The sequence below is a fragment of the Lepisma saccharinum genome, chromosome 17, assembly GCF_977018435.1.
Source record: "Lepisma saccharinum chromosome 17, izLepSacc3.1, whole genome shotgun sequence".
Lineage (NCBI taxonomy): Eukaryota > Metazoa > Arthropoda > Insecta > Zygentoma > Lepismatidae > Lepisma > Lepisma saccharinum.
In genome coordinates this window covers 44,189,121-44,214,418 of record NC_139245.1, presented here as the reverse complement: position 1 = coordinate 44,214,418, position 25,298 = coordinate 44,189,121, and the positions used below count along the sequence as shown (strand labels likewise).

Sequence of the window (25,298 nt, the reverse complement as noted above, 5' to 3'; positions counted from 1 at the left end):
ATATTATACTGGCTGTGGTCAAGGCGCCAGAGGCTTGTTAGCCTGCAAAATACAGCCAATGTTGCACTACGTAGAAGATTGATATTTCAGTGACTTCGGACAAGGTTACCCCTACATCCTATCATCCTTTTCTTAATTGTGTATATTGTATATGCGACACAAGTCTTATGCAAAAATTTCAAGGATGCATAGACAAACTTGTGACACGCCGCCGCATTTGTTAAGTGTGTCCAATGCGTCAAGTACGAATGCAGGTTAGAATTTTAGTGATAAATTTTGTTAAACCGAGCACTGTTACAAGCGATCGTAAAATGTTCAACACTGTACCGTTAAAATTTAACCGTCTAACAGTTAATTTACAAAAAATGCGACCGAACCGTTTTTGTTTAAATTTGATTATTATGTCGTACAAAAAAATAGATAATGATTGTAAATTACACTTGCGTGAACGATAAATATACTTTAAGAACCTGAATAATTAAAAATATATTAATTAGGATAAAATGTAATAGCAATTAGACTAATACTATAAAAATGGTGTTGTTGGATGGCAGTGGAAATTGACGGACTTAGATGGAGGTTTCTCCAGATGGCGCAGTGGTAGCGTCGTAGCCTCGTAATCAAGGAGTCCCGTCTTCGATTCCCGGTGGAGGCACATAGTGATTCCACTTTAAACTGTAGGTTCAGTCCCGATTAGCCTTACTGTGCATAAAGTGGACTTAAAACACCAAATCAATCAATCCAGTTAACTTTCTTCAGTGTACAGCTCATTTCTTTCCAACAAAGAGTATTTCGTCATTGGTTGGATATCTTTGAGAAAATTAGGAGAAGAATTGAACTTTATTAAGTAGTATGCATTTGTATTGGTTGGTTATCTTACGTTGTTTTGCAGCATCTCTGTGGCGTAGTGATAACGTCGTCGCCTTGTACTTAAGAAGTCTCGGATTCGAAATCCGGTGAAGGCACTTAATAGTTCGGATCTCACATTAAACTCTAGGTCCAGTCCCGACTAACCTTTAATCTGTCCCGGCTATATCAGGAGCAAGCTAACGAAAATACGTCTCTGCGCAAATAGTGAGGCGAGACGATCCGTGAACACGTGAGAAGGAATGGGATTGTGTGGCGGGGGGAAAGCGACAGCACTTACCATCCTCTGCAGCTTCGCTCTGTCCATTCGATTTCTCTCCCCTTCTCTGTCGCTATACGCGGCCTTGCTCCAGAGATAGTGGGGACAGAGTATATTTGTGCAGAAAATGGACCAAGAAACTTAAAGTTCTTTTTTACGTTGTTTTGTAAACTTCCTGGATTAATTTCAATCATAAGGATGAATAACTTATTGAAGCTTTACCTAGGATTCGAACACAAGATCAGGGATTTCGTACCGGTAAATAGTCTTATGTCCCTCCTCTAAACAGGGTACGTGAGAGATTTTTAGGAGCATTTTGTAGTTGAGCAAGAATCACACACAGGAATAAAGAGAGATTGAAAGGAAGGAGATATAAATAAATAAACAGAGGACAAAGAAAGGCAGAGAAGTTAGAGGAATTGAAACAGAAAGAAATAGAGATTGTGAAATAGAGGTATAAAAAGAGTGAGAGATAGAAAAGCAGAGGAAGAAATAAAGGAAAATAGTGATTGAGAAATAGGGGATAAAGAAAGAGACAGAGAAGAGGAGGAAGAAATGAAAAGAGAGATTTATAAATAGGAAAATAAAGAAAGAAAGAGATAAGTGGAGAAAGTAAGACAGAAAGAATTAAAGAGATATGAGTAAATAAGGAAAGAGTAAAAAGAAAGATATAAATAGGAATAAATAAAATGTTGAGAAAGAGAGGGCAAAAAATTCTGCTATGTTCACTCGCCGGCAATAAAAATGGGACATCTGGATATTAAAATGCTCGCTTCCCGGTAAGGTGTTGTGTGTGTTGCCTACCTGTACGGGAGTAAGTGGATTTTAATGCAACGTTTCAATGGCAAACTTCTACCATAGCCGTAGAGTTATGCAACACACATAACGCCTTGCAGGAAAGCGAGTATTTTATGCTCAGTGGCGGCGATTGGGTTCCAAAACCGGGAGGGCAAGTTGCCAAAACGGGGGGGGGGGGGCAAATACTGTTTATTTCCCTTTGTAGATAAGGTTTAGCATAGTACGGTGCAAAAGTTGCGAAAAGTGTGGGGCAACGGCCCCCCTAATCGCCGCCACTGTTAATGATTGATTGATTTGGTTTATATTACTTCGTTTTTCTGCCACTTTGGGCTAATCGCGAAGATGAGAATGAGGGATGATATGATGAAATTGATACATTGAGAACACCCATGCCCATGCCGAGATTCAAACCGGGACCTCTGGTGTCGCAGGGCGTTCTTCTAACCACTCCGTCAAGGAGGCCGGCGCTATGTTCACTCATTCGAATGATGAAATTGTAGATTGTAACCATGGTTACGTGGTAGAGAAGCATTAACTTTGCCATGGAAAATTAAACGAAATAAAGAAATATTGATACAAAGAATGAAAAATGGGAAAGGAGAAATGAGTATCGAAAGAAAAAGATAGAGACGAGAGGAAGAGAGAGAGAGAGAGAGATACAGAGGCAGGAAGAAAAGGAAGGGAGAAGAAGATTGAAAGAAAGAGAGAGAGAGAGAGAGAGAGAGAGAGAGAAGAGAGGGAGCATTTTAGTCATAAACACCGCACTACCTGAGCCCACTCAAATGAAATGTGTAATAACGCCACTGAATAAAGTGTCATTGGGCTCGTAACAAGATTGATTGATTGATTTGCTTCATTTTACTTGGCTTTTTGTGCCACTTTTAGCTAATTTGCGACGATGGGGATGCGTGATGATATGATAAAATTGATAAATGGATACTCAAATAAATCCATGCCCAGGCCCGGATTCGAACCCGGGACCCCTGGTTCGTAACAAGATTGAATGGACGTTCGTACATAACAGTCGCAGGTAAAAGGAAGACCGTTTCGATTTATAACGAGGTCACTTTCAGATTGCAGTCAAAGGATTGCAGCCAATGCATTTATTTTTCATTTCCTCTCACGCTATGTAACGTATGCATTCATATTTCAACACCCAGATTCTTCGATATCAAAGAAGTTGCAAATAGACTATTATGGTGCCTCACGCAATATCAACCAGAAAAGCGATCAATTTTCAACTGGTTGCTTGTTCTTCCTAGAAGCATGGTGTCTATTCAAGAATACATAACGGCAATATAATGCAGTTATTCTGAGATTAAGCTTACGGGAGCAGGAAATTGTGTAGAGAAAGACTGGCGTATTATAAATACGGGCGTAACTTAATACAATATATTATTCAATTATGTTTCATTACTTTATACCGAGATTAACTACATACGTTTCGTGTTTTTCAAGTTCACATGCTCAGATAGGCTAATTGGTACTAGACCCATACTTTAAAGCAGGATCCGATGCTTTCACCGCGAACCGAACCCGAGATCCCTTGATTAAAGCAGGCCTGGGTTTGTGGGGAAGTTGCTACTACCCCGACCTTCCACCTGCAAAGGAGCATTCACTGGGAAAAAAGATTGTTTTGAAAAAGGGCCCAACGTGAAAAAAAAAGAAATATGAATTATGGCTAACATCTGACATAACTTGACCTAAACGTTATAACTCAAGTTATAGACACGTTGATATTATCCACGAGTAACCACATTTAAAAATCTTTATTTCAGAAACTCTATATCTCCACAAATTCATGTTTTGATTAATTTGCTTTATTTTACTAAGTCTTTCTCCCACTTTTGGCTAATCGCGAAATGAATATTAATGGCGATAAGGTGAAATTAATGAAAGGTCAATCACAAACACACACCTAGGCAGGACCACTGGCGTACGCAAAGGGGAGCTGATGGGTACAACCACCTCCGAAATCAACATTTTCAAATAAAACCAGTGAAGAACCTTCTTAAAATAACTGATTCTTGATAGTGGAAAGCTCTAAATATATGGAATATTTTATTGTGTATGCCGCCCACCTAGAAGGCAGATATGTAGCATTCACCTTTACAACTCCAGCTCTCCAGAAAAAAACCTGCGTACGCCAGTGGACAGGACACAGCACAAGCCCATAGAGAATTATACTGGTGGCAAGAGCATGGTGCTGATCAGATCACCTCTACAAATGACCGAGATTGTGAACGTGTAGCGACCTACCTCCACCCCCCCCCCCCAACCCCCAACCTTCACCTTCACGACATATTGCAATGTACCTTTCTTAAAAACTCAGTGCGATGTTCGAAAATTTTACATGAGGCGAGGGTGGTAAAATTCCAATAATTTCTTTAGAAGCAGCGACGTGTAAAGGCGTGTAGGGGATATAGAGTTAGGGCCCACACTTTCTTGCTCACGGCCAAAGATGAGGGTGATGTGATCAGCACCACGCCCTTGGCCGCCTTTACCCCCCAGAGTGTCCTCCAGGTACCTCACTTTATACGACGCTGGTTGGGCGCCGGATGAAGTATCAGGAAGAATATTAAGAGCCTGATATTTCCTCCGCAACACTTCGAAAATCACTGCGCAGGAATCTTCCGCATGAGTTCGGTTGATCGATGAGAAATAATCACTTTGCCCTCTATGAACGACACATGAACACATTCCTGGATATCGTGTAATCTTTAACACTCCCTACGTTATAATTCCCTTATCACGTTCGGCACGTAAGTACCTCTTACATCATAATCACAGTCTGTGAACTGTGTTTTTCTTTATCGCCGAATCTAAAAGGTTCTATTATCGCGTTTATTATTGCTAGCTTTTGAAGAGAAGATATCAAGAGTTCGATTTGATAGGCTGTAATTTTATCTCGGTCAATGGAAAGACCAATACAAAATACAATGAGCGAAACAAGTACGGGCGTACCCAAGGGGGAGGGGACGGTTGGTGGGGGGTCATAACCCAACTTTGGCCAAGTATTCCTAAAAAAAATAACGTTAGATGCAGGAATGCATGGCAAAACGAGAGCTGACTGCTACGAGAAGTATACGTAACCCCTCCCTTTCAAATATCCTGGGAACGCCAAATGTAAATTATAGCTAGGTTAGATGGCTGAATTCTCGGGACGGTAAACTTACAGTTTATGGTGTGTGCCTATGAATTTCATGTAATACGATGCCAACATAATTTTCTTTCATACAGGAGAGGAATGCCTTTACACGTGCGATGCAACGACTAACGTGTGTTGTTCGGCTGAATGCATTTATCTCTGTATGTGACGCTAATGAAAGGGCTTCCATATAATTAATTTCATGCATCATTTGTCGGTTTTGTCAAATAAAAATATTTAAAAAAAACATTCCATAGAACTTCGTAGCGTAGGCTAGCCTTGCACTCAGACGTGCGAGCCGAAGACAATACGCAAAGCCACGTCATCCTTGGTGTGACGTCACTTCAGCGGTAGCGAATAAGAATGTAGGAACTGCTTCGCTATGTAGAGTTTGCGAAGTTGCTTCCCGCTCCAGGAGTGTTTGGCCGGACTCTAGTGGTTCAGATCCCACTTTAAACCAGGGTTGTTAATGGTCCAGCAACCCATAAATTCTAATGAGTTCTATTTGGTCCCGTTACAGAAGTGGAACCTTTTATTCTCACAAAATTTAAATTCGGACCAAGTCCAAGTTGTGTATTGTTTCATTTCAATACGGAACTCGGACCCTATTTAAACTGCTGGACCGCATTTAAATTCATCTGGAAAAAAGGTTCCTGGACCGAATTGAAACACTTTACAGATAAAAAGGATCTTTACGGTCCAGAACCCATTTACGCTTGGTGATTTTCTCAACTGGCCCTGTAATGAATTTATTTAAAATTCCTGAACCTTTAACAACCCTGCTTTAAACTGTAGGTCCAGTCCCGATTAGCCTCTCTGTGCGTGAAGTGGACTTGAAAATAAACACAAACAAACAAAACCAGGTAGCAGCCCATTTCCGGTTAGTTCATGTGTATACGTAATAACAAATTTCTCTTACAGTACATTATATCCGTGACATATTGGAAACAAGTTTTACCGTGAAAAACTTACCTGCCCTCTCAAATGAGTCTTATGAGAGAGAGAGTCTAATGCCAACTCATGCACTGCCTTATCATCCAGCCTGCTTGAATATATGCGGATAAGATTAAATACTTCAATGCGCTTGTTCCCAACTGGTCGCAACTGGTTCAATTGTCTACACATGATCAAGCTTATCGAATGTGCTCCTTAAATATTTAGTCATTGTTATCTTATTGTAAATCAAAGAAGGGGGCAAGTCCAGTTCCCAGAGGGGCAAGGGTTGTAAAGGGTTCTCTAAACGCCATGGACGTCGCCAAAAAGTTTTGTTGGGGCAGTCAGGCAATTGCTTGAATAGTAGAAATAATAACAATTATTATTATTATCATTATTATGTTTGTGATAAATATTATAAAATTATAACTATTATAAACTTATAAAACAAATTATATTGTGAGTGAATATCCAACTCTTTTTCGTATTTTTTTTACACTTCACATAGTTACTGTACCGAAATGCACAGTTATTATATTTTGTTATTAGCATTTACACACCTCGTTGAAGAAAAAGCTTAAAAATTTAGCCATAGTGTTTATGTTGTATGACCTCTCATATAAAACTATTCTTTGGTTAAATGGCAGAAAATGAAAACATAAACTGCTTCCTGTATTTTACACTCATTTTTTCGATTTAACGCATTTTTTTACTTTGTTATTCTGTTCGAATAGCTAATTGAACTTTATTTTTGTTGTTAATAATAAAAGTATCAAGTTTTCTGTTCTTTTTTGTAACTTGAAACGGTCACCGGCCCTGTTCAACCCAACTCCCTATGCCGAAGCTGAAAACACTCAAATGCCAACCTGTCTTTCACGTTGTACAGGCTGACAAGGCTCTGGCGCCAGGACCCGCAGCCAGGATAATCATCCATGTGTTCCTTTTCATGTGCCGTTCACGTGTGTTTGTGATTGTCGCTTCATCCATCCCATCATATCACTCATCCCCATCGTCGCGATTAGCCAAAAGTGACAGAAACGCACGTAAATAAACTAAATCAACAACAAATCAACAGATCTTGGCTCCACTTAGGGTATAAGTTATGTGTCAGCTACCTTCTTGTATCACAAGTAGATCAACAGGGAAGGCAGAGGGGGCGATGGCCCATCTCCTTAATATATTGAAAATTATTTTCACAAAATTTGGTTCTTCGAGTAAGAACCTTCAGAAAAAGCAACCTCATTCTTAATTATTTGATTAGTTACTTAAGTACAGTAATATTCAGGCGAGTGAAAACAAGTTTTACTGTTCCTTGGTGGGTTGAAAGTAAAATTGGAAAGCAAGTTTATTTTAGCAATCGCTGAAAGTTCAAAGTTCAAAGTTCAACTTGTGATTTGATTTCTAAAGGTTTCCCAAAAGGAATTTATCCAGGATTTTTCATTTGAGGGCTGTAAGGTATTTTCTATGGGGAACTAGGGTAAATTCAGTGCCGTAATGAACATGTATTGGCGTTTCGTGAAAAAAAAAATGAACGTATTAAGGTATTGGCGTCCCCAGTATTTTCGATGGGGCGTGGGGGATACAGCGGTAACGGGAGTCGTGTCTTCTTTTTCAGTAATTTGTCCGATATTTTGCCATCTATTCCAGCATTTGGTGTTCTTTGGGCGGGGGGGGGGGGGGGATGCAGGTCATAGAGGGTTCATGACATTCATCAACAACCAGTGGCAAACACTTCCTTAGAAAGAGAGTTAGCGGGAGAACACCTATTGACCCCTTCAAGTATCAAGTATGTATGAATTTTATGTATTATATACTATAACTTTCTTTTAACACTATGTTGACAAAAATATTCAATACGAACTGACCACCCACCCCATAGACAGAGATAGCGTGCGCTTCCCCTAGGTATATGGAGTGTCAATCCCTATATCCTCATTGCAAGAGGAATATGGATTATAAAAAGAAAGATTCCTTCAACTAGACCAAGGCAGAATAGGTAGACCAGAAGATACTTTTTAAACAAAAACTAAATCGACGAGTCGTCTGCACTCGTGGCGCCATATTTCCCCCCCATGATTCCCTCAGTCCAACGCATTCGTCAGCGTCTACGAGTGATTGTGGACTGTGATGAATCCATCAGTGATTGAAGTGATGAAATAACCAGTGAGAAAGATGACATCGATGGGATTATGAATGTGCATAATACCCTATAATATAGGAATGTTAAAGGCGAATAGTGACAAACCTATTCATTTTCATAAGAAAAATTCAAGTCTATTTTCATGTTCTTTAAAATGAAACCACAATATGTCTTTGTCATAACTCTATGCGAAGTTGCATGCTTAATAGTTAAAACGAGAGTTTCACGCGGCAGCCATATTGATGATGTCACACTGAAATTTTCCCAAGGACGACAAATTGGCACCTGCTGGAATTTACACTCGTGCAACCTGTAGATGAAAACGGAGCATTCAAACTTTGAGTATTGTTCCTTTCACCCAAAATTTTACATTCTGTTGCCAGACTACAAAGATAAATGGTTAATTCGAAAGTTCTGCACCAGAGCTCCACAGAAAGCAGAGGAAAATAAAAACAGGAATATTGACGTAAGTTTGGACGTGTTTGTTGTGCACATAAGGTCACTAATATGTTTCAGTTACCAATCGATACATGTTGTCGTGAATAACCCATATTTACACAATGAGGGTAGGGTGGGGGAGTTGGCATGTCAGTGGTCATGTTACGACCTCATTGAACCGTGTTACTTTCGTCCTACCTCGCACCCAAACAGTCAATATCCATTCCCTCACTTTAGTGGTAGAGCTAAGGCACTGTTTATCCAGTCGCCCACGTGTTGTAGTGTAGCTGACGCCAGTCTGTCAGCTGCCTACAACAGAACCACGGTATCCTTCAATTCTTCCGCCATCATCATTTATCACCATGACGTATACTCTCGGCATAATGACTGAAGGACCTTGAAAACGTCTCCAAGGTATGACTCGCAACATGCAACCATTGTGACGACATTTGGTCCAGAGTAAATGTGATAAATGAAAGATTAGGTAACCAATGTGTTCACGGTTTGATCCCCACACACGTTAATGTGATCCAGGTTCAGTTGATTGTTGAGCACGTCAGTACAAAGGCTATTTGTGCTCCTCACACAACACAGGGATGGATAAACCGATTAACTAAAACAAAACTGAGAGCAGAAACTTAACAAGAAAATAGAATATGTCTATTGAAAACTTACTCACTCAATTTCTAAAATTAATACAGTCTTAGACTCTTTACCAGCTATAACCACACTGCATCCAAGGATGAAATCTCCAAATCTGAGTTAAAAGCTGAGACTGTAAAGGGGCACTCAGCATAAGTAAGTGCCAACAGTCAACACGACTCCAAAGATTCTGGCTACGCTTTAATCCTGTATTTATACAATCCAAAAGCACAAATTCACGATTATCAGCTCACTTCTTACTTAATTTATAGAAATCATGCAACAAACGAGAATTCGATTTACTAGCATTTGCACACCATTTGCTGTCAGAAACACTGAATAGGCAATCATAAGTTATTCACGTCATAAAACTGCTTATCCTCACGAAATGGGTTTGACACTTACCTACAGTAAGATAAATTAAGTCGGCAATTGATCAAGTACTCTTCAAGTTTTGAAATACCTGGTATATTCGAAGTTCACGTAAAGGTCTGGACTGAGTATATATATCTCCCAAGTCGAATTCAATCCATTGCTATTTACCAGTGACAAGAGTAATACACTTACGAAATTAGTGTTCTATCCACAAAACCTCCAACAGCCTGCTAAAAAGACTCATTTTCCCACAAATACCCAATTTATGGTTATTTTGGCTCCAAATTTACTTTCCCTAACCTCCTAAATACGAACTTACACCCCTTCTAGATGGAAAATTCTACATAAACTCCTGGCCATAGTTGTCTTCAGTTTTGAAGTTAGCTAAAGCTTTGTGATGATTGCATTGCTGTCCTGTAAACGTTTAAAAGAGTTTCACATGGAAATCCAGTTCAAACACACTTACACACACATACGGATACCAAAATGGGAAATAATCCACTGTTCTCCCATCGGGAATCGAACTCGGAATTCCTTAATTACAAGACAATGAACTTAAACAAATACTACCGAAGAAGACCGTTCAACCCTTCACTGATCAGAGGACATAGTTTTAACATTTCTTCCATGATTTATTTAACGTCGGTTACGGGTAATTACAGTTTTAACGTAACCGCGACGAGGGAGATGAAAAGAAATAAAAAAAATAGAATAAGTCCCAGGCCCAGTTACCTTCATTCAGAGCTGTAGCTAGAAATTAATGAGCCCCGGCGCTAAAGAAGAGTTTGGTACCCTTTTGCGAATGAATTCGTCCGCACCTCTCCCTTTTGTTCCAGGCAATTGCTGGTCTCCTAGATCAGCCCCACTAATATTTTCGCGTAAACAACTTCCAAGCCGGTAAAGAACCCATATCAACATCTCTATGGTACGCCGTTCCTCTACAACACAACTCTTGACACTAAAATAAAATTGTTCTGAAAATAGTAATAATAAAAAATGAGCTCGAAACGAGCAAGTTGCAGTATTTATTCATTTCTCTGTTTTATCACGCAAATTACAATTCGTTACTGTGCAGTGTATTTTTTGTCTCATAATGCAGCTATATTACTAACACCACCTTCAAAATCACTTTATCAGAGCACAAATACGTATTTCCTGATTTTGACCGTTTCCGATTTTCAAAACACCCCGGCACATACCACGTGGCAGCCTGCGCATCACACGATCAGGGAAAATACGTTTACCTGTGACACCATCACAAATAAATCGCATACAATAACGGCTTTTAGGCAAGGATTTATCCACACCCCCCGAACCCAAATTTCCTTAGCACCATTTTTTTTTTTTTTTTTTTTTTACAAAGACGTAAATTATCATCCTTTTGACTACATTTACCCGTAAAGCCCCTAAATACGAAAATTACATCTCTTTCTTTGCCAGCTGTAGTTGTGTCTATGCATCTGACAATTTAATAGGGCAAAAATACTTACATGGGCATTTAAGGCATTTCATTTCCAACTTTCTCCCCCGTCTCTCACCCTTTGCCTCGGTGCTAGGGCGACAACCCCTTCGAACTACACGATTCCATCATACCAGCATTCACGTGAGTGGAATATCCTGGAAAACGTGACAGCTGGGCTTAGTTTTGAACTCACGACTTCCCGAATTCATGATCATTTCTAAACGTATGTGTTACAGTTGAAGATAAGATGCATTGAGAATATAGTACGCATTTAACCAGAAGTAGGCTACAGTACTTACACAAAACTGTTACTCCATCTGTTTCGGCATGAACCGTTATCTACATATGTTCCGACACGTTACCTTCCAAAGAGGATCGTATTCTGAGAGCAAGTCCCTCAGATTCCAATCAGATAAATATAATGCAAGGCCTGTTCCACATCACTACTGCGTTGAACTTCGCCCCACTTGCCTTTGTATGATACGCGTATCAGCTTATCAGAACTCTGTCTATATTATCACTTAGGCAAGAAACGCAGTACTTCAGTAAATGGTTTACAACACGTTCAATACATACATTGCAATTACATCAACTGAAATAAAAGTCTTAAGTCTCTGTTAATTTGTAATATTTCGTGGAGACTAATGCACTCTATTTTTACTAATGGAAACGTACCTATACCTCTTTCCTTTATTGAATAAGCAATTGTTAGAAACAGCTTGTCACAATTTATACCCGTTTCAATTCTAGAAATTACACATGACATGCATGTTATCGCAATCCTTACGTTAATGTCGAGTACAAAATCGATCAACAAGTCAATAAAACATGAGGTAATATACACAAATCGATACGGCTTTCAACGAGTTTGGCTCGTAAAAAGTTGTTAAGTTTTGTACGTTGTGCCCACACAAACGTTTGACGAAGAAAGGGAGGGGGCGTTTAACATGCTTCGTATGTTATTGTGTGAAGTTTAAAAATTCATAACTTCCATTTTCTTTGATCCAAACAGTAGATTTGAACTTACATGATCGTTTTACACTAGTGTTGGGCGATATTGGAAAAAATATCGTCCAGGCGATATCAACTAGACGATATATCGTTACATTTTGACGTTATATATCGAGTCGGCGATATATCGTCACGACAGGCACGTATCCAGGAATTCCTTTCGGGGGGAGGGGGGGGGGGGCTCAACACCATTTTTTTAAGGGGTATAGTAAGAACCTCACAATTGTGTGTTTAAGACCAGACGTGGCAATTGGGTTCCAAAACGGGGGGAAGGGGGTGCGGAGGGCGTTGCAAGGAAAGTTTACTTTCTCTTGGTAGCCAAGGCTTAACATTAAGAGGTCATAATGTTGAGGCAAAAAAATGAAAAATGGGGAACAACTATCTCTTAAATCGTTGCCACTGTAAGGCTGTCATTTTAATCAGAACGTGAAATCGGAACATTTTTTACCACTCGACTCCTCTGTTTCCATGCATTAATATTGTGTGCCGGAACCATCTCAGTATGTGTGTTTGTCCATTTCATCTCATCAGACATAAAAACATCTATGGTGTTTTTGAGTGTTTTTACGAAGCTGTTACACATGCACGGGATGGACAATCCACTCGACAACGCGAGATTCAAATTGTGGGCTGCGAACTGGACGCAGACAGCTCTCGAATATTTCTCTCTGATTCGAGCCTGAACACCACTAACGTGTCTTGTCCTCCCGTTTTTCAGCTCTTATAAAAGCCGAAACCCACCAAATTGTTCAGATTCAGGCCTTAGCACTCACAAGTGTTCAAAAATGCCTGTCACAGCTTCCGCTGTCTTGTCATATATCGGCACGAAACAAAGGAAGTCTTCTCGAATACAGGTGGATCACGAAACAATTAATGCACAGTGAAAATCCTTCCGTTCCCAACACATCTAATGTTTCGTCTCCCAGTATGATGAAATGCTTACTCATTTATCTCCAGTGACGTGTCCAAGGGAGGTTTGGTGAGGTAATAACCCCATTTGACTCAGTATTCCCCCTCTCCCTTCCGAAAATTCTGGGCAAGCCTCTCTTTATCTCGGACATTTTTTAAAATCAACTCACCAGAAGTTTTTATCATCGTATTGGAGATTGAAGTAAGATGCGTTCTTCCTGCAGGTTTGGATATGATCTCCCTTATCGCCCAATACCACGGCAGCCTTGCGTTCAGACCAGGCGCGGTTGGCCCTATAGCGCACAGGATCAGTGAACCCCCAGTAATATACGATAATCACCTCGAGAATGAACAATGAACAATGTCTTTAAATTTTCACATTATTTCGCTAAAAATTCTACACAATAAGTCATGTATTTGTGCCCGTAACACGGCGAACTCTCTTGCTGAGAAGAAGAAACCGCGAATCGGCCGCCCTGATACAGACCCTCAGTTGAACCTCCACAGGACAGCTCGTGCCAATGTGAAAGCTTCGTGCGGGAGCAGAAGCGCGAGGAGGGTATAGGACAAAATACATGGGAGATGAGATTTGCAGAACCTATGTTCAACCCAACGGTCATGCGCAGTTCGTTCTCTCGCAGAAGGCGCGGGACAAGGCTCCTTTCTCGCTGCTTCCTCCCTTCCAGTGTTGCTGCGTGCGGTTCAAGTTTGAAGCGCACACATTACATATTCAATCTTCTCTTGTATCATTTTTGCACCGAACTTCTTGGAATAAATGCAAGATTGTGTCAGAGATGGATGAGTGGAAACAAATAGAAGCTGGAAGTAGATGCGATGAATTAAAATAAAGGAGATACATTAACAAAATACCTTGTGCATGCATTCAGAGGTTTTTCCTTAAAGGTGGAAACACTTCGGGTTCGCGAAAGAGAAAGAATGGCGCGAAGACGTGACTCGCTGTCGCTCGGTGCCAAAGTCTCAAATTTTTTAGTTTTTGAAGTGCTTGGATACTTGTTGGAAAGTATTAAGTGATGCTGCGAGTGAAACGAGGGATGGACTTTACCTAGGTTATGTCATTTGATGCAGTGTAGGCGTTGCTGTCCGCGCAGGTAAGAAATGACCGATAGAAATGCACATAATTAACGTAAACAAACTTCCTTGTCCACTGAAAAAAAGCATGTGCTGGTCGACCAGCCCCAAATTTGAACAAACCTGTCGCGTATAAATTAAAGGGTCTCAGGTTCGATTTCTAGTATGCGCATGCCATTAGTTGCCATTTCCCTTTAACAAATGTAGGACCAGTTCTGATTAGTCAGCATGGACGTCCGGAAGGGGAAAAGGGGGCCGCCCCCCCATGGAAATTGAATGTAAACCAAAAATTATATATTACAAGCATACAATTTAATTTCAGTCACAGTAATTTTTGGTAATTATTATAAAAGCGTTGCAGTAACTTTAGACTGAAGGAGTGTTTTTTGCTCCTCGTGGGGAAAAAAATATATTACTTGCCCCTACTTGAGGATGTCCATGATATTCCAACAAAACTCAACTTTTTTCATAAAGGCACAATTTATTGTAGTTTCAGCCCTAAATTTATTCGCACACCCCTACAACAAAACCTTATACTCCCAGATAAAAAGAATTCTTGACAAAGCTTTTAAACCCTCCCCCATCCTTTTGTTGGGCGAAGGAAGTATATTTTGCGGAAAGTGAATATATGTCACATCACTTCAGTGAACCCCCGGGTAAATAATGCACGAGCCGCGCCTGGTTCAGACGTCAAATTAGGAGACCCTTTCTACACAGTACAGTTGAATGCACAAATAATACCAAGTAAATTGTCCATCACAATGTTTTCCTCTTCGTATTACCCAATAAGAGCTTCAAAAATTGAAACAAAACGACAAAGCTGCTGCTGCTGACAACCTCTGCATCAGCTTAAATAAAAAGCAATTCTTTAAAAACATGTAGGATGACACTGCCTTTGCGTGCGATTTTCAAATTTTACACTTATTTTAAAAAAAAAAAAAACATATCTAGGAGACTATTTGAGCAATCTACTTCGGGTAATTTTTGTTTTGCAGCTAGAACATCAGAGTATACAACCGTGCAGGAATCAAAACGCCAAAGCCAATAAGAGGGGTTGGGTGGTCCGCGGCCTCCAACTTTCAATGAAAAAATCATAAAAATGTTTTTTTTTCACATATTCGATAATGTAATGCACCCAGGAACATGAAATGACTTTCATTCGGTTGAGAAGGACCATTCTTTGAAAATAAGGCTAAAGTTTGCCTCCCCTTCCCAAAATAGCGGGGAAAGAGGGGCAAACTCCCAATTTTTTTTTCATTGAAAGTTGGGGGCCGCGGCCCACCCAACCCCTCTTATTGGCTTTTGCGTTTTGATTCCTGCACGGTTGCATGCCCTGATGTTTTAGCTGCAAAACAAAAGTTACCCGAAGTAGTTTGGTCAAATAGTCTACAAGTTATAACATTTTTTGTCAAATTCGCGCCAGCTTCCATACATAACTTTGGAGTCGGGGGTCCTGGGTGGGTGGGTTTTCTTCCACATGACATTTCAAAGTTTTATCTCATCTGTCAGCGTTTACAACCTCACATACAAGCATGAAGGTGCTAAAAGCACATGAAATTTTTAATCAGGCCAACTACGCCTATATTTTCTATGGCTCACATGTGACCCATTGGCAGAGTAAAGATTAATGAAAACAGTCCTGGACAATTTTCAGAGTAAATCGTTAAGGTAATAAAAGCTGTACGAGTTCAGTGTTTAAAAAAGCATTGACATGTTATTTTTCTCGAATCCATGAAAAATTAATCTCCTCCTATTTACAATGGGATCCATGAGTATTCCCATGCAAATTGTCCATCACCAGGTTTGTGCACCTTATTTGACCCAATAAGAGCTTCAAGAATTAAGAGAAAACTCAAAATAAGTTGTTGACACTTCTGAACCACCATACATAAAAATCCATCCCTTAAAAACATAGCATGTAAAAAAAAATTAATGAAAATAGTCATGGACAATTTGCATGGTAGTACTCGTGGATCCCACTGTACACATGAATGTAATTACAGGTGCTGCATTGATCACCCTATTCCTAGCAGTGATTATGCCATGGAGGAAGGACAGAGGGTGTGCATGTCCCTTCCCTCACTTTTCCTGATGACATTATTGCTTGACACACTAGCATATGTGTACGGTGGGATCCATGAGTATTACCATGCAAATTGTCCATCACTATGTTCATGCACTATATTTGACCCAACAAGAGCCTCAAGAATTAAAATAAATCTCAAAACAAGCTGTTGACAACAACTGCACCAGCATACATAAAAATCTATCGCTTAAAAACACACAGGATATAAGAGAAAAATTAATGAAAATAGTCATCGACAATTTGCAAGGTAATACTCATGGATCCCACTGTACAATACGTATATACAGCCTCTGATTTTTATCCACAGGGTAGTTCTTAGTTGTTTAAACTTCGCCCTCCCAAAGCCAGTGAAAATAAGCAAAGTGAACAGATCTTTGACAAGGACAAATGAGCTTTCTCTCTTCACCGCTCTAGCCAATCAAAATCCTTCATATCGGATTGTATCAGCAAAGAAATTTCAACCGATACATCGGTATCAGCTCAGCCCTAGTAATTGGATCACTGCAATTCAGGTCTTGATTAAAAGGAAGGGCAGGGATCATAGGCACCAGCTTTAGGGGAACAAGGCACCACCAATTCACACACAGGAGCAGATATTATATACAGCGTTATTAAAAAAGAATGGTACAAAAGTGTGATTTTTAAGTGATACAAAAGCAATTCTGGTGGGAAAGAAGAAAGGAAGGTTGTAATTTTACCTGGGCAATTACAAATGTTGGGTACGAGCACCCTGGGTAATATGGCAGATGTCAAAACGATAATCCATTTCTTGCCAGACGCGTTCCAGTCCTCGGTAATCAGCTCTACTGCACATCCAGTTGATTCAAACTTCTGCACCCAGCATGTAATGCACTGTCTATGGAATTTCACACGAAAGTCTCTCTGAACTGTAACAACTGCCCCTGTTCGTGCAAACTCCATTACGCAATATGCTTGCTCTACCTTCACTGTCATTTTAGCTATCAACAAGTAGCGCCTCTAGTGGATTTTACATCAACTACAACCACAGGCTATAAATTTACAACCTTCCATTCTTCTTTCCCATCAGAATTGCTTTTGTATCTCTTTTCACTTAAAAATAAATTAACCTTACTTTTGTACCATTCTTTTTGAATAACGCTGTATATTTACATGTATAAAACATTGTTTGTCCTCCTCCGTAGTCGAGCGGGTTAAGGCGTTCACTCGTCTTGAGATCGTTCGCTGCGGGACGGCGTAGGTTCGAATCCGGCTCTGGTCGGAATTTATTCGGCCTACGTATAGGGCCGGTGGCAACCCACCATCGTGAGAAAATTGGGGAGCTCCGAGTGAGTGAGCGTAATCCGGTCGAGAAGACCTACTATAACGGCTGGGGATACGTCGGGCTGACCCCCCGACTATTCCAATACTGGTTGAGATCTCCACGCTTAGAGGTGACGAAGGAAAGCGTGGGAGGGAGATCGGCAGTCGGTAGGTATGCCTAGGCCCTTCATGGGCTGTTGCGCAACGGATTATTATTATTATAAAACATTGTTTATGCCAACCTTGCCCCCAAAGTTATTTTAAGTTAGGACCTTTGACAGGGATCATCCAATTTATTCCTCACAGTTAGGTGCAAGGGGAGGAAAATGAGAGCATTATTTTATATAGGACATCCAATGGTTGGGTAAACAATCACAAGCCACGGTAGACGTCACATGCTCTTTGGAAGATGCCCGATGGTTAGCTGGGATCAACAAAACACTAATTTCTCCGAACAATTAATGCAAATACAGATAGGGGTGCTCATTCAACTCGCATAAAATTTAAAACAAGACTGACAAACTCATTTATTATTATATTTTTCTCTTTACATTAATTTCACATTCTTGTTAACAATAACGTTTACAGTAAAATAACTTACAACTTCCAAATTAAACTCACAAAAGAACAACAAAGACTACCACTCGCTTAAGCCTTTCAAATACAAGACAAGTAACAGGTATACATGTGACCAATCTCAACAACAGTGTAATAAATAGGAACATCCAACTTTAATTAAAAAATTAAATGCTTATGCTCTCAAAACACAGTCAAACGACTCACCCACTAGCTACTACTAACAATAGTTGTCAACCTTTCATTCCAATCTCAAAAGTCTTTTGTAAACCAGCTTACCAACAATCCAATCAACAAATGCAAACTGTAAACCACACACACACACACACATACATACATACATACATACATACATACATACATACAATATCTTCATCAAAGCCTTTGGCCATCAACTTTACTATTAGAAAATATATCATATTATTGTGTACTACCCACATGCCCATCCACACCAAAAGAGCTTAGGTGCTAACGAACTACCGTGAGCTAAGATTTGTTCCTCAAGATTAAAAAAATACTAAAATAATACAAAGTATTTGGAATTCATAAACAAATTTGCTTCATGCTGGTGCTAGAAATTGCAATAAAAAATGCCAACTCTCTTCAACATAAGTCAAAAAATACGTCTAATGTTTATCAAATCCTAAATACATACTTTTTTTTATATTTAGATCTAAAAAACATTCATCTGCAACATTTCAGTTGAACATAAATCAGATAGTGTACTCGCATTGAAAACAATTTTCATGCAATAAACTGGCAGATTAACTAATAAAACCATAACACGTTGATTGACTTTATACAACAATCTTCTGAATAATTTAACAGTAATTTGTAATAACCTTGATTCCTTGGCAACAAATAACATTCTTTTGCTCAGACTGGAATGTTTTTGAAAATATATATTATTTCAATCATTCTTCACCTTGTCATCTATTTCACCTTGTGAAGCTGCCAGTTCATCGAGACGGCTTTTATCAACTGGATAGAGCCTGTAATTTAAAAAAAAATAAAATGATGGTATCGAAAATTCATTAAAAGACCACACAAGTGTGGTGTGAACACATTAATATATACTCTACAACGTAACCCACACCTTAAACGTTATATAAACTACACAGAAGTTTTCTCAACAACATCAGATCACTTTCTTATGGAATATGAAATACTGTTCTCCAAACTGGTCAAGCTATGGTGGGTTATGTTTTCAAGATAGCTTACTCTTTCAAGTTTGACTGAAATATTTCAACTTACTCAGAATGATATTCAGAATTTTATTTAAAATACGAGCTATGTCAATAAAGTACGGAGACTGTTTCAACATATCTCTGTATACCTATATGTTCAAACTACAAATCAACTTTATACCCTTCGAAATAGTTTCCTTGGGAGTGCACACACCAACGGAGATGTTGCTCCCTCTCTTCATAGCAGCATCGGAAGTTGGTAACTGGAATCATCGGTTAAAGCTTTATCAATGTTGACCATTGTCTCAAACTGGCATCATTGAGGTGGATCTTCAATTTGGGAACAGCAAAACGCCACAGGGAATCAGGGGACTGAGGAACCACAAAATGTGCATTTAAGCGAAAATTTCATTCACAGAGATCGCTGTATGACATGGGGCATTGTCATGGTGATGCATCCAAGTGTTGACAATGCCCAATTCCTGTGTTAAAATCTGATGGATGGTGGTATGGTTCAAATTCAACTCATCAATTATCATTCTTATGGTCAGTCGATGGTCGGACAGCAGAAGAGCCTTACACTCTTTCCACATTGTTATCAGTTTTCAAAGCTGAAGGTCTTCCACTGTGGGGTTCATTTTTAGCAGATTAACGGCCCTTCGAACTTGAACACTCGTGACCTCGACAAAACATATTCCCCATAGACCTGTTTCACTTATTCAAATGTTTTCCATTCCCATGGCACAAGATAAACAACTGCTTCACAAGAAGCCTACCTAACAATTACCTATTGACATTACTACCAAGTAGTAACCTGGTCAATGAGATGTTTATCTAGCCTTCCCCTGATCGGTGAGCCTGCAGATGGTGTGCAGTGTTACCATTCTCATGACTTTATTGACAGACCTTGTATTTATATATTCTTATTGATGTGACCTATTAATTTCCACTGCCTTTTAGTATAAGAAGATAATGAAGAACATTGAACGGTAAATATTAAAACTCATCACTTTCCATTACTGATAATTATGCTATTATGGATATACATATAGTTCCATCAAATTGTGTAAGTATTGCACAGCAAATTAAAATAGCCATTGCCACAAATGAATAACTAAATCAATATATTTATTTGCTGGTAAATTTATCATATGGAATTATCAAAACCTGATTTGCTTGCAACACAGAATATTAATATTCCACACTGACATCAGGCCTAGTGTTTGTCATGTTGCTTTCCTATCTCATTTAGGAAAACAGTAAAACAAAGAGGATGAATTATAATTATCTGCACTATAAAAAGGGGCAAACACAACGTTGACATCTCCTCTACATATGAATTATAACTGTGTTGTATGGTAAATCAGATGTTTTTTTAACATAAAAATATATCTCAACCACATGATATTAACATTATTAACAAGGATATGAAAAATTCCTTAATCTGAAATTATCAATCCTTTGGTATTACTTAAAAAGGGGGAAACAATGAAATAGAGAAACAGAAAAGTCATACTTTAATAACTATACAGGGTGTCCCAGAAATAGGTGGCATAACTTCAGGAGCGTGTTCCATACATGTAAACAATGAAAAAAGTTTATCTGAACATAGGTTCGGAAATGTTTGGTTTCCGAGTTATAGGCTGTCACAACACGTGCTCACTGGAATTTGACTATCATCCACAGGTGGTTTCCATAACACATTCAGGTATTTGATGTATGGTACATGCTGAGTGGGCGTTGTTGAGACCATGTACACCAATCAGGAACGAGCAGATATGCACTTCATGTATAGTTTGGCAGATGTCAATACTGTAAACTTTTTTCATTGTTTACATGTAAGGAACATGCTCCTGAAGTTATGCCACCTATTTCTGGGAGACCCTGTATATTGACTACTCATTCATAATTTCATTCCCCCCTTGTGACAATGATACCACATAACACTGAAGATAATATACATGAATGGTGATCAGTTCATTAAAAGTAAGATTCTGTACATGGGGAAAGTCATTGGAGATATAATATAATTGAAACACAACTATGCAAAAATTCTGTTGACAAGATAATGCACATGCAATATGGACTGAAATAAATTTCCCTCTCTCTTTGAACTTAACATGCTTCACCTTGCAGCCAATGTTTTGAAGGGATATGAATCCACGAAAATGTATTTATGTTCATTTAAGTATTAAAACATTTATCACTGTACTCTCAAGAGAATCTTTTAAATAAAAACTAAATGTCTGATGAAGGGAGTATGTGTTCTCCCAAAATTTTACAACAAAAATTGTGTTTATATACTTGTAACAGTCAAAAACTACAAGATAAATAACCCAGGAGAAAGTTACTATTACTGATAAACATGCTGAAAATGTAGAATACTTTTCTCAAAGTGTCAATGTTAAATTGAATGTTGAATCTTGACGTATAGCGTAGTTTCGCTTTCTTTACAGCTCTTTGACATGTAGAATATGACAGATTACTTTCTTGGAAAAGTTTTCATAGTGGATGATGATGCCAGTAATCACGCCTTTACATCATATACTGTTTCTTCAGACATTTTGCAGCCTTCTGCATGTTGTGCGAGAAGACTTCCACAGACTCCAACTTTTTAAACCAATTTCTGGATGCAATGCTTCAATGGTGCACATCCTTTACCAAATTCAGTTCAAAATGCCATCTGGCATGCTTTAAATGTATCTGTTTACCAGTATTTTACAAACGAAGAACACACGCTGTTTGACTGTATATATTGTTACTCATGCAACATTAGACTCACAACTGCCAAGATGCAGGGTCGTGGAACAAAGGCAAATGAAAGTCACTAGATGGATCCATTATATCACAGGGGGCCAATGCTGTTTTGCACCATTGCCGGTATGCATGTATAAATTTTTTTGCCATTATCTCAATAACATAAATATTTATAGGCAATAGTTTGGGGCCTCTAGCGAGAGAATCACCCTGTATTACAGTAAGTAATACACTGCCATTTTGTCCAGATTTGCTAATTTTAAAAATGTTCATGTTTGAGTGATATTTTTCTTTATTCAGTTTGTGTGAGTGAACAAAATTATTGAAAGTGATCATTAGTAAGGATGAAAAATTAGTATTTGGAATGATATGGATGGGCAAGGGGTAAAGAATTTGACAACACTGAGCAAAAACACACAACTTGCAAACTTTTCCTTTTCCTAATGCCAACTGGTATTCTCCACACTGCAAAGTTACATATTAGATAAGACCAGAATGCATTCTTGAACGAAACTACAAAGTTTTGTTAGCCAAGGATAAATTTACATAATACAGGATGAGATTGTCTTAGAACCAAAACGTTAAGGTGTGATAAAAATGAACTTACCATCGCTGGTAGAGGTATATAAGGAACACAATATCATCTCGGAAGCAAGCCACCCTATGAGCTGTAGGCATTGTGATAATAAATGCAAAGAGATCATCTATGAATGTATTGAAAGCCTGAAAAATAAAAGTAAAGCAAACATATTCAATTTTACTAGTACTACAGAAAGATGTAAGAATCAACACTTTTTAAAAATACAAATTTATATTTTATTAGGGATGGGACAGATTAGTACCTATTCTATGCATATTGGCCGATACAGGCATATTAGCAAAATTTCTAGTAATACATAACTATGTATCTTAAATAAATTTAATTGGTTTCAAACTCCACAACTTCATTCCTCACAAACTTGGAAAAACTGTTCCTGTGCCACAGTATTTATAATACACGAGCAGAATTTTTTATGGATTTTTTTGTTTAATTAATCATGTGTATCAGAACTGATTCAATTCCAAATAATAATAATAATCAGCAAGTCACTTTGAATCAGTAAATTTCCTGCTTTGTTTCATAAGTCCACTCTATTCCCAGATAGGGTAATAAGAGATAAAACCTACAACTTAAAGTGGGATCCAAACCAGAATGTTTCCACCAGGTATCAAACCCAGGACCCCTCAATTACAAAGCAACAGCATTTCTACTATGCCATTGGTGAGGCCCAGATCCTTACTTTGTCATTTCTCACTAATCTGAATGTCAGAAAAATTGTTCAGGAGAGCAGCAGACTACTTCTATAGAACATTATTACTGGCTTATTTAGAAGTCTACATGATATAGACAAACTGCTGAGCTTCTTACCTTGTACATAAAGGCTTTCCATGGTAGATGGGCAACAGACTTAAGCCTGTAGTTCACAAAGAGCTGGGGAAGCATAAATAGAAATCCAAAGGCATACACTCCATTTACCAAACTATTTATAGTCCAGGAGTACCAGCTGAAACAATAAATAAAACACAATAATAATGCGAAGAGTGGTGAATAACACCAAAAGTTTGTTTACATTTAAACAAAAATACTATTACAAATTCCAAATATTCCGTAATTTGAAAATTTAGAGCCGTGGTGCTCTAGTCTACCACAAGGAAGACCACCAGGTTTGATTCCCCGAGGTGGGTGATATAAGGTTTTTCCAGAATTGTTCCCACATAAAGTGGCTCCGGGGCTCACCCAGCCTCAAATCAATAGGTACCTGGGGACAACCATGGGGATAAAAGGTGGCCGGAGCATGGTGCTGATCACAGGTGACCGAGATCGAGAATGTGAATTTGTGTCTGGCTCTATCCACACACCCCCTAAATATGCCTTCATAGCACAATGCTATATGCACTGAGAACTTTCTCGTTTCCATTGCTAGCATTGCTACTATAAAAAAATAGCAGCTCGATACAGGGTGTTCCAAAACATTTATGCACAATTTTATTTGCATAAACACTGAAGTTTCCAGATTCCAGTCTGGAGTATTTGAGTTTATGTTTTAAGTCCACTTTATGCAGAGACAAGTTAATCGTAAACTGGACCTACAGTTTAAAGTAGGATCTGAACTACTATGTGACTCCACAAGGTATCAAACCAGATTCCAGTCTTCAAGTGGGTATGGATGTACATGCATCAACTTCATATAATCATCATTTATCCTCATCATCACAATTAGCCAAAGGTGCAGAAAAGTAGCATAAATTACCAACAATAAAAACATTTGTTGAAAGCTTCTGTTAAGCCTTGCAGTTCAATTTCAATTATTTTACACCCCTTTTCTATTTTTCGAGTTAACGGTGGCAATGAGGATGGAATGATGAACAGTCGAAATGAATGAGACAAACACAATGAAACCATGAATATCGTCAAAATTTGAACATGGAACCTCTGGCATATGTCACGAATGGTGAGGAATTTTACTTTAAATATGAAGCTCCTCCCCACTACCTTCATGTGAGGGCCTTTATTGAGAAAAGACAAATTGCAGGAAGTGGTAGCACTGCACACTTTCTGTGTTCATCAGACCTCATGCCACTGGATTTTTTCAATTCCAAGAATTATGGAACGTGTTAGTTTTTTCCATTCATTACAAAGTTAATTTTGTGATTCAGTGATAGGTATTTTAATATTCTAATTAGGACTGAGCTGATACTGATGTATCGGTATCAGAAAGTATCGATTCAAATTTAATCAACCTTACTGGCTGACACTTTTTAAAAGTCTAAGTATCTTGTGCAATCTGCAAAAATGATGTGCAACAATTTTGCAAAGTGTACTTATATTGTAAATAATGTAAAATGCATAATTGTATGTAATATTTAACATTATGTGAGTTTCATAATTAAATGATAGCTAATTGTTTGTCTGTGTGTATCCTCCAGATATCGAACCTAGGACTAATTGATCACAAGGCAATAATGTTACCCTAACGTCATCAGAGAAGCCCTGACAGATAATTGAATATTCCAATTAACTCTTACGTAGGGCTGAGCCGATACCAGTGGTATCTATCGGTATCGGTTGGAATTCATCCACCGATACCAACCGATACTTTTCCTGAATATTGGTCTTTCACGGGGTTTGCAAAAATGCAGCGCAACACCTTCGTGGAGTCTAAATATCCTGAAAATTATGCAAAATTTGAACTTTATTCTTATTTTGCAACAATTTTGCACGAAATACTGTATTTTGTGATTACATAACATCTATTTTAATATTCTGATTTAATTCTAGAATAGTCTAAAGCAAATTTAT

General features: G+C 38.6%; 2 protein-coding genes across 3 annotated transcripts in view; both read right to left on the bottom strand.

Annotated features, from left to right (window-relative positions):
• Window positions 1–11,463, bottom strand: part of LOC146001291 (rifampicin phosphotransferase-like) — an 81,496-nt gene extending 70,033 nt beyond the window's left edge. Inside the window, exon 1 of one of the 2 annotated variants that reach the window (XM_083138596.1) lies at window positions 11,362–11,463. The gene's annotated coding sequence lies outside the window, so the exon portion shown is untranslated. Of the gene's footprint in view, window positions 1–6,044; window positions 6,108–11,361 lie in introns of those variants that run through there. The other variant, XM_083138597.1, reaches the window with a different exon arrangement.
• A 6,486-nt stretch (window positions 11,464–17,949) lies between these two features.
• Window positions 17,950–25,298, bottom strand: part of LOC146001709 (lipid scramblase CLPTM1L) — a 30,215-nt gene continuing 22,866 nt past the window's right edge. The window contains exons 10-12 of the mRNA XM_083139374.1: window positions 23,367–23,502; window positions 22,566–22,681; window positions 17,950–19,006 (exon numbers count right to left, since the gene is read on the bottom strand). Coding sequence (XP_082995500.1) covers window positions 18,925–19,006; window positions 22,566–22,681; window positions 23,367–23,502 — 334 coding nt within the window. The 3' untranslated portion in view covers window positions 17,950–18,924. The remainder of the gene's footprint in view (window positions 19,007–22,565; window positions 22,682–23,366; window positions 23,503–25,298) is intronic.